Source organism: Lotus japonicus, chromosome 1 (assembly GCF_012489685.1).
Source record: "Lotus japonicus ecotype B-129 chromosome 1, LjGifu_v1.2".
Lineage (NCBI taxonomy): Eukaryota > Viridiplantae > Streptophyta > Magnoliopsida > Fabales > Fabaceae > Lotus > Lotus japonicus.
The window spans coordinates 46188343-46198378 of NC_080041.1; the positions used below are offsets into that span (position 1 = coordinate 46188343).

At 37.5% G+C, this 10036-nt stretch overlaps 1 protein-coding gene and 1 long non-coding RNA gene across 2 annotated transcripts; one reads left to right on the forward strand and one right to left on the reverse strand.

The window, feature by feature from the left end:
• Positions 1–6: 6 nt before the first annotated feature.
• On the reverse strand, positions 7–3554 carry LOC130733657 (UDP-arabinopyranose mutase 3). The gene is made up of 4 exons (XM_057585905.1): positions 3030–3554; positions 1528–1778; positions 1247–1415; positions 7–573 (listed from the first exon to the last, which is right to left on the reverse strand). Exons 1-4 carry the CDS (start codon positions 3348–3350, stop codon positions 232–234), a joined length of 1083 nt encoding a protein of 360 aa, XP_057441888.1. The 5' UTR covers positions 3351–3554; the 3' UTR covers positions 7–231.
• Positions 3555–6426: 2872 nt separating this feature from the next.
• On the forward strand, positions 6427–9034 carry LOC130733727 (uncharacterized). Its single transcript, XR_009017584.1, has 2 exons — positions 6427–8572; positions 8757–9034. It is a non-coding gene; the product is annotated as an uncharacterized LOC130733727 (long non-coding RNA).
• Positions 9035–10036: the final 1002 nt, after the last annotated feature.

A 10036-nucleotide genomic window follows, 5' to 3' on the forward strand; every position in this document is an offset into this window, starting at 1 on the left:
CGCAGGATCCAAAAACCAATAATCTCAATATGAAATTTAAAAGTTAACATGCTCAGTCGAATAAATAATAAGCTAATTCCAACCTGTAGAAAATATATAATAAGATACAAATTGAAATTTCACTCAAATTTTATTATTCTATGGAAAAAAAAAAGAGTAAAATGATAAGTATAACCAAATCCTCTGCCTTTCCCAATAATTTATATCCCTAGAGCCGCACATGTCAACAATTTACTTCGCCACACCATTGACCAATGCATCAGATTTCCCCCCAGATGGGTTTAGTTCATCCCAAGCTTCAATCCATGTGACCATGGCATCTGCAAGCTTGTTGAAATACTCATCAACCCCACCAAGTTTTGCCTTAACTTGCTTGGAGAGTTCAACATAGCATGCCTGCACAGTTGTGCAATCCTTTGGAAGTGAAACAGATTGGAAAAATGGGATCAGCTCTTCCTGCCAGTAAATCCCTTTGTACTCCTTCTTAAGGTTCACAAAAGGGTTGCTAGCTTTGCTGTGCCATATGTAAGGCAAACCTGTCTTGACCCCAAGTCCCAAATGATCACTTATGACCTGCATAATCAACAAAAGGAGTCTCTATTTGAGTCATCACAAATCACAAGCACTGAGGAGTGAGTGAGGAAATTTAATAGAAGTTGAGGAAAAATGTGAGTACTTCAAAAGTCCCTAGTCTCACATTGCCTAAGTTAGAATCAGCTTCTCTTTTTAAGAATCAATTCTGAAATTTATAAGCTAATGGGCGTGGATCTACAGGGGATATTGTGGTCCCATTAATATTCTCATTTCTCTTTAAATACATTACTTCAATATCTATAGTAATATAAAGGCTTAATTGCACTTTTGGTTCCCCAACTATTGCCTTCCTGCGAAAATCATCCCCACACTTCACAATTAGCAAAAAACGTCCTCCAACTATACATGTCGTTGCACTTTTGGTCTGTCGTTTGTCTTCCTTGAGAAAACTAACGTGAGTAGCTGATGTGGCTCCCTTACGCGTGTCTCACGTGTCTTTCTTCAGAGAGCTTGATGACTGGACAAGTCACATGCTTCTCACGTGACTCTTAAAGAACTTAATGTTATTTTTCTAAAACAATAAATTTAAATATATTGTCTTTCACAACTCAAAATTCATAGATCTGTCATGCTTAAGGAAAACTTCTACCTAAAGTTGATTCTGGTTTTAGAAAGGATTTCCAAGAATGCAGTTAATAGAAGTTAGGATTACCTTCATGCACCACCCAGCCCACATATCATCATAGCGCCCAAGAGGTTGCCCATCGCCCATGAGTCCAAAGTACATCGCAGGACCAATTAGTTCACGGTTGAAGGCCAAATTCATACCACACATGGGGAAGAGGGTTCCCTTTGGAATTGTCATGACTGCATCCACATACCTGACAAAGGCATTGAAACATGGTATCATCAGTAAACTACATTCGAAAACAAGATGTGACCTTAACAGAAAAAAAAAATGAAATGCTGCAAATGTTGCTGCCAATTAGATACCTAGTGTTTCTTTCTAGAGGCTTGACAAGCTGAGTTGGGGCATCATAATCAGGAATGTTGAGCCAGAGGCCATGAGAAATTGCTGTTGGGACACCTTCACGCAAACTGAATGGATACCCGCGAACAAAATCAGTACCTTCTCTGTAAGGATCATAGAGAGTGTTGAAGAAAAATGGGGTTGATGGGGTCAGAAGGTTCTTAATGTGTTGCTGCAGGGCATTAATTTCAGCGCCAGATGGATCTTTCGCAACCTGAAAACAATTGAGAAAACAAAAAATAGATAACTCAGTCCAGGGAAGGATCTGACAATAAAAAACCACTTTCATAACACTTCAGAGTTCAAATTAACAAATCAAACAGCTACAATATGACTGATCCCTAACATGCAGGGTTTTAAATTGCGTTTGTGGCTTCTGTTGCGTAACGGAATTGGGACAAATGCAGGTTGATGAGGCCACAATTGCGGTCGTGATGCCAATGAGAAGGCAGCAACACCCGTTACGTTGTGGCCACAATTGCAACCGCAATTTAAACCCTGCTAACATGGTTTCATGTTCCATGTATGAATTTGGCCCAGATCTTATGTTGCCGATCAATTTCGATAAAATCCATTAGAAATCAAAGCATCAAAGAGAAAAAGCAGAGATCTGAAAATCTAAATGATGTCTAAAAAGGAATATTATTATCCCAGAATTATGACGAAATTACCAAAAAGAATATTATTATTATTTATTTTAATTACCCACATTGCCATGGTTTACAGAACTAGACCAAGGAAATAACATAGATCATGTCAGTTTCCAGCAAAGATATCAGCATATATCACACTAAGAATCAGTTTGGTTCACCACTAGAAAATGTGAAAACCGAGAAAAATAACATATCGCTAGATAGTTTTGTTTATAAGTGACAAGTTACTACTCTAAAACCAAAACATATTCGGTCAGTTTGCTGACGAATCACTTCCTCTGAGAAGGTTGTGTGTTCGATTCTCGCTGCTGATGTGAGGGTTGTGTTGGTGGGTATATGTAAGTAGTCTATAAGCGACCTATAGATCCAGAGGTATGCCTTGACCATAGTAGTGACCGGTGCCGAAGTGCCCAACTCACCCAAACTTTTTCTTCATCGAAAAAGTTGTTACTCTAACAAGAAGTACATTTGGATGTGTTATTTTTTCAAGTTTCAAACCAAACTAGCTCTAAAAAATCACCTACCCGTTTTCTGTAACCTCAACGAAATCACTCCAATGATAATTTTGTTTTACAAAAATGATTGGTAAAATGCAAACAGTGGTGCGCTATTCTTTTATTCAATTAGATATTAACATCTTCAATTCATCCCTATAACAACACACAGAAAATAAAACAACAAAAAAAACATAAACATTGACATGCATAGAGAATTAGAGACCAACTTTGACTATTAAAAAAAAATATCACAAAAACAGAGGAAATTGATCAGAAGGTCCACATGGAGATCTAGTTGAGCGATGTGGGACTTACAAAGCAGTCATCATCGATGGTGAAGATGTACTTCTTTTTGGACATCAAGAAGCCGAAGCATCTGCAAGCAGAGTCCTTGAAGGAAATGCAAGATGCTTTAGGACCCAGAATGCGGTTGATGTCATTGCGATTGTAGAGCTCATAGTCGAAGCCCTGAGGGACCTTAATGGTCTTGGTTGGATCACCGTCCTGCACGATGATGAGATGGTAAGGCTCGAAGAATGCCCTCCACATCTCCAAGAAATCAAGGTTGCGGATCGTGGGGATCACGATGTCGAGCTCGTCCTTCAGAACGGGAGTTGCTGATGATGCGCCTGACATGGTTGATGGGTTGATTGTTTCTCTTTGCTCCCTCAGATTGCAGGTTTTGTAGACTCAATGGAGAGAGAGTGTGAGAGAGAGAATGTTCTTGTTCTCCTTGTTGCTGGTGATCGGGTTGGACGAGGAGTGATGTTGTTTTGTGTTGTTGTCGTTGTGTTTGCGGGGTTAGAGGGGGTTTTGTTTTGTATTTGAAAGTTGAAAGTTGAAACCAATGGAACTTGCCACATGCCGGCAGGGGGGCATGCGTGAGATGCTCAATCGAGAGAGGTGAAATTGTAATTAGGAGGTTGTAAAAATGTAGTTTTATGTTTGGTAAAATAATTGTTATTGTCAATGTTTAGAAAACCGGACCGATCATCAAACCGGTCGAGGCACAGGTTCAAGGTTCAAAGGTCAAATTGGGGTCAAACATGTTGATTGATTGATTGTTTCTCTTTGCTCCCTCAGATTGCAGGTTTTGTAGACACAGTGGAGAGAGTGTGAGAGAGGGAATGTTCTTGTTCTCCTTGTTGCTGGTGATCGGGTTGGACGAGGGGTGATGTTGTTTGTGTCTTGTTGTCGTTGTGCTTGCGAGGGTTTTTGTTGTATTTGAAAGTTGAAACCGATGGAACTTGCCACATGTCGGCAGGGGGCATGTGTGAGATGTTGAATCGAGAGAGAGGTGTGATTGTAATTATGAGGTTGTAAATTGTTTAGTAAAACAATTGTTCTGTGGCAAGTGTTTTAAAACTCAGTTGGTTCGGTGATTGACTCGGTAGATGTACTGAGTTAATGAGTCAATGGTCAGATTAGTTAGTTATTGGATTGAATGTTTGACTCGTGTATATTAAAAAGTAATAATAAAAATCAAATGCAATATGAAGTTAAAAGATAAAACTATTAAAAACGTTTCTAATAACCAATCTAAATGGTGTTGCTGTGGTAAAACTTACTCTCAACTTCCTTAAGGTCCCGTGTTCAAGTCCCACCAGCACCACTTTTTGAAAATAATTACATATTTTGGCTGAAGTGTCTCAAAAGTAAGCCCAATAAAGTAAAAAAAAAAGGCCCAATAAAGTAAAATATGGCTAATACTCTGACCCATTATCAACGGAAAAAAAAATGAAATGGGTGACTCGTCGGTTCAGTAAAAAACCGGCCGAGTCACCGGTTTCATCATTGAACCAGCCGAGTCATGCCGGTTCTTACCGAGCACTTCCAAGTCCGATCCGATGTGAGGCTCGGATTAGTCAGGTGACCGAGCATGTCTATCACCAACTGTGTCAAGCGCGACTGCAGCCAGCTAGAGGTAAGATCTAAATCACCTCAATCATCCCTTCTCTCACCCTAGACACTGGTCGTAGGGGGCTAGGAACAAGGCTCTAGGTTTAGTCCCTACTTACAAGGAACTTGTGATTGTCAGATCTCTGGAGACCGCAAGAAACTCAGAAGGATCCAACGGTGGAGGAGCGCTCGGATCTTTGGCACTCATGACTTCACCTCGGGCTACCCTAGCCCCTCGAACAGGTATATAAGGCTCTCCTACCAAGATTCCATCTCAGGTATTCAACATTCTAACACTTACTGAATTTAGAGTTTTTATCTCAATTGTGCTTAAAAATTAAGAGACCACTTAGCTTGAAATTATTTTAGCCAGTTTTGTTTTCATTATTATACTCTACCTTGTGTTGTGATAAAAATAGGTTGAGTGCAATGGATTGATTAAAATGTTTTAGCGATAAAGAACATAAATCAAACAAGAGCAACACAAGAGATTAAATCCTGGTTCACTCAATATTGGTGGGCTATGTCCAGGCCTTGGTATCAATCAAGTTTTTCACTAAACAAGTATTCAACAGGACTTCTCCAAACAAGTATTCGACAGGACTTCTCCCAACAAGTATTTGACATGACTTCTCTTAACAAGTATTATACAGGACTTCTCCTAAATTCGAAAGAATTTTTGCTTCTACTTTGGATCTCTTCTCGAAGAGTGATATAGAAAGTTTAAGAACAAATTACTCTTTTACAAGTGTATGAATTTGACACTAACAAGCTCAAGAGTATTTCAGAGAGAGGATTTGACTCTTCGGTGCTCTGACTCTAAACGAAGAAGATTCTTTCGACTTTTTGGCTTGTTGCTTGAATGCTTAGAAGATCGAAAGAATTGCTGTGTTTTCCAGCCTTGAAGTCTTTTTTATATACTCCTTCATGTAGATTATTTGACATTGTATCTCCTTGTTGCTTGATCGTCCATGCTCTTGCAACATAAAAACGATCATATGCTTTGCATTTAATGCTCTTGCTCATTGTTGTACTTTCTGTAGAGAAGATATTCAAAAAGGTAATCCGATTGTTATGTAGGACTTCTCAAGCAGTGGACCTTTCCCTTTAGAGTGAAAGTTTAGGGATGGTAGATAAGTGTCTGATTTGACTTGATATGATAACGTTGTATTTTCACCTTTTCTTCTTTGTGCAACTCGCTTCTGTAGCTCACATGATAACTTCTCTTTCCTCGAGTCACTTATCACTTAGGACTTGCTTCAATTTCTTCAACGGACCTTTCTTTCTCCTTCAACTAAGTGTAACGGTCCTTTTCATTGACTGGTCAATTTATCTTTGGACTATGTAAGCTTCAGACCATACTTGTGCATTAGGAACAATAGGATATATGGACGATAAATCCTCTTTTTTGTAACATCTCATTTTTCCTCCATTAATTTAACAAGTTTTTATTATTATTATTATTATTATTATTATTATTATTATTATTATTATTATTATTATTATTATTATTATGTATTGTTGTTGTTGATGTGTTGAATTTAAAAATTAAAAGTGGAAGAGAATATGATTGTAGGGTAAATAATTATTTTCGTAATCAAGGTTTTGAACATCAAAAGTCTTATTATGAATTTGTTAGGAATAAAATTAAAGAAAATTCAAATAAAATATAATAGTTTGACAAAGTGATGAAAACCCAAACCTCATTCACACACACCTTGACTAATTCATAGATTTGATTAATTAAGCTGCAATCAGAGGTATTAAATGGTGATTAAGTGCATGGATCAAGACACTTGTCTTCATGGTGTAGAGACAAGTCCAAGAACACTTGTCCTTATGCATGAATCTTCATAGGCACTTGTCATTCAATCCCTTCATCTCTTGGCCTATAAATTCAAACCTTCAGAACCTCTGATGATCAAGCCACGCCCCAGACCTGACCTGAACCTCAGAGCAAGAGAGAGAAGCTCTCATATCTCTCTTAAAGTCCCTAACTTAGCCATTCATTCATCTTCTTTGTTCTTCACAAAAACCATCTCAATTCTTCCGAAAAACCTTCCAATTATGTTTCGGGGCATGTGAGGGTCGAATCTGGAAAGTTTGGAGAGATTCTGGGCACGAAATGAGTGATTCTGGGCTGTCTTCATCGAGTTCATCAGATGAATTTCCCTGCGAGTTCACCGGAATGTCAACTACTTTAAACGCGTTTATCTCTCTCGTCCAGCGTCCAATCACGAAGATTCAACCACCACCGTTCCTATCTCAGAGAGACGAATCCATCCCAGTACCCTGTTCATCTCCGGCGACGATTTCCGCCGCATACGCCGCCGCCGGTTCGTCTTCTCCGGCGAGCTTCTCGCCGGAGTTTTCCAGAATTTTCTAGACGCGTGTTTCATGTTCTTTCATGCTTTCCAAACTCAATTTTAGCCGTATTCTTACAATTTGGGACATGAAAAACATAGTTTTATAGGCTGGGCATGTGAATTTCGAATCAAACCAAAGTTTGAACATGTCGGGGAACTTTTGGGTACCTAGGGCTGTCTAGAACGTTTAAGGTCCTGTTAAAATCGTATGTATGATGCTGGAATGATGAGGAACATAACTGGACAACTAGAACAGAGCTAGAGCAAAGGGATCATGGTTCCACCATGGCCAAAACCTTCAAAAACGTGAAGGAACCTTGCTCCCTGAACTCTGAACTCTTTTTGAATGATGTTGATTTCAGTATGAATTGGACCATATAATATGAATAGGACAAGCTAAAAGTTATGGGGATTTGACCATGATGAATTTGAACTTAAAATGACATAAAATGGAGATTTCAAGGATGATTTTGATTTAGGCTATGTCTCAATCTGACTTTTGGTACTGGACAGATTCTAATTAATTTAAAATTGACTCAGATCTTATTAAGCTTTGATAATCTTGATTAATTGGATAATTAGTGATTAATTTTCCTAATTAAATTGATAATTTCTAACAAAATTTAATAGTAAAGTGCTAATCTAAGTTGATGGTGTAATGATTAACTAAAGTGAATAATTAATCCAAGTATGTTAGGGCTAATTAATTGAAGAACTTGTTAGCTTTTGTTAATTTTGATTGATTGTCTAATTAGTATTTTACTTATCTAGTTAAATGGATGATTATCAATTCTTAATCATGAAATGGTAATCTAAGTAACATCAAAGTGTTTGTGCAATGAATGAGGACTGAAGTGAAGAAATAACTTAAGAGTATAAGAAGTAATTGGTAAGGAAAGATTAAGGAATGACCAGGTTAACCTAATCAAACAAATTAAGGGTTTATGAACTAAAATCCTTACTTTTCCTCATGCGTTATAAGGTTGTGAGTTTAAGAAAGATGAAGGGATAAGTATTAAAAAGGAGTGATAAATAAATCACTTTTTTATGAAGTTATAGACTAAATGAGTCGTAACTGTAATTCTATGCAGAAGAAACTCACAAGGATTGACGGAGACAGTAATCATTGAATACTAAGGTAAGGGGGGAGAGGTCACCAACCATGATGGGAGAATAATACGAATAAATGAGTATTGGACCCTCCTAGGTCCCTTGCCGGTTGTTTGTTGTGAATTTGCCTTAACTTGTATACTTTATGTCGTTGATTGACTATGTGGTTAAGAAGATTGGAGTGATATTTGTCTCTTCATGATTTATCTGATTTGGAATCATAACCCTGATTGTCTTGATAGATTAGCCTTGGCTCTGTGAGCAAGGTGATGTTGATAGCCTTGGCTCCGTGAGTAAGGTGATGTTGATGGATAAGTCTTGGCCATGTGGGCGAGCTTATGTGACCCTCTGGCTCTGTGAGTAGAGGTATGATTGATGATTTGGTCCTTGGCTCCGTGAGCAAGAATGTATGTGCACACATGATTTCTCTTGGCTCTGTGAGCAAGAATGATACTAAGGGATTCCCTTGGTCCTGTGGACAAGGTTTGCTTTGGCTTTGTGAGCAAAGCCATATGATTCTTATGCCTGATTACTGTTGATCTTTTTATGTGATCAATTGTTGTTTATGTTTTGCTCATTTATGTTAAGTTATTCCTTGATAGGATTGAGTTGGACTGCTTCTCACCCCTCTATTGAATGTTGTGCTTCTTTTTCTTCAATACTTTAGCAACAGATAATGAAGCAGTGAAGATAGAGCACTAAGGTTCGCAGTAAGAAGATAGACGAGCAGAGTAACTATTAGCAGGAGTAGCTTATGTGAAATATATCTAGAGATGTGTAGTACTTATAGCTGGTTGCTAGTAGCCTGTAATATAAATAAAGGGATAGAACCCTTTATCAGCTCGTTGTGGCCGACTTGTGAGATCTGGTGTATTCTCTTTCCTTTTGGTGTGTTTATGATTGATGTTAAGTATGACTAAGATGAAAATGGTGTATGATACCTAATGCTTATGCTTAATAGTAATGTGATGTTTGTGTGAAAATATTTAGCATGTTCTCCCTGATTGGTAGTTCATCTTATATTATGATAATAACTTGATAATAAAGATGTAAGTGGGAAGGGATGATTCGGGTCACTTATCACTTAAGACCTGCTTCAATTTCTTCAACGAACCTTTCTTTCTCCTTCAACTAAGTTTAACGGTCCTTTTCATTGACTGGTCAATTTATCTTTGGACAATGTAAGCTTCAGACCATACTTGTGCATTATAAACAATAGGATATATTGACAATAAATCATCTTTTTCGTTTTCACTGACTTTTGAACGATGGGGAGTATAAACGTTGAGTTCCATGAAAAGTCAAAACATAAGATCCTTAAAGAAATTTGTGCATTTCATGATAAGACAATTAATACTCAAACATTCTCAAAACATGAGATAGGAGATTTATGAATCTAACGGTTGAACTTTACAAGTTTTACCTGAAAGTTATAATACAACCTCTTGAGGTTTCTCCTTTTTTGCCCATGCTTGTTTTATTGATTTGATTGATTGATAAGAATCCTATGAATTGTATCTTATTATTAGATTGAGTGAATTCTTCCTTTGCACCTTTGAGTGATGGTGAGTTGTGTTTTCTTATATATGTTGATCTCTACACTGAGTCTTTGAAAAATGTAGTGATGATTTGTATGCTCTGATAGGAGGAGATTGAACTTTTAAGCATACTTTTATTTTCCCTTTCTATATGAAAAATGATCCTTTCTTGATTATGTTAGTTGTGTGGTGGTGCACATCATTTTGATAGTCTAAGTGAAAGTCTGCTTGAGGACAAGTAGTGTTAGTGTGGGGAAGGTGATGTGCGTCTAAATTATATGATAAATACCTTGGTTTTACTATCATTCATGCCAATTTTATGCATTTACTATTCAGAACTCATTTTCTTTTAAGTGTTTTTGTACAATGCAAGTATAAAGAGCAAAAAAATAAAAAGTACTGGAAAAAA

Bases quoted from the DNA above. Each gene is read 5' to 3' on its own strand.
- LOC130733657 (XM_057585905.1), bottom strand. From the start codon at position 3,350: ATGTCAGGCGCATCATCAGCAACTCCCGTTCTGAAGGACGAGCTCGAC. The intron at 1,779-3,029 runs GTAAGTCCCACA...AATTGTTTTCAG, and splicing joins CCATCGATGATGACTGCTTT to GTTGCGAAAGATCCATCTGG. The intron at 574-1,246 runs GTAATCCTAACT...TTGATTATGCAG, and splicing joins GGGCTGGGTGGTGCATGAAG to GTCATAAGTGATCATTTGGG.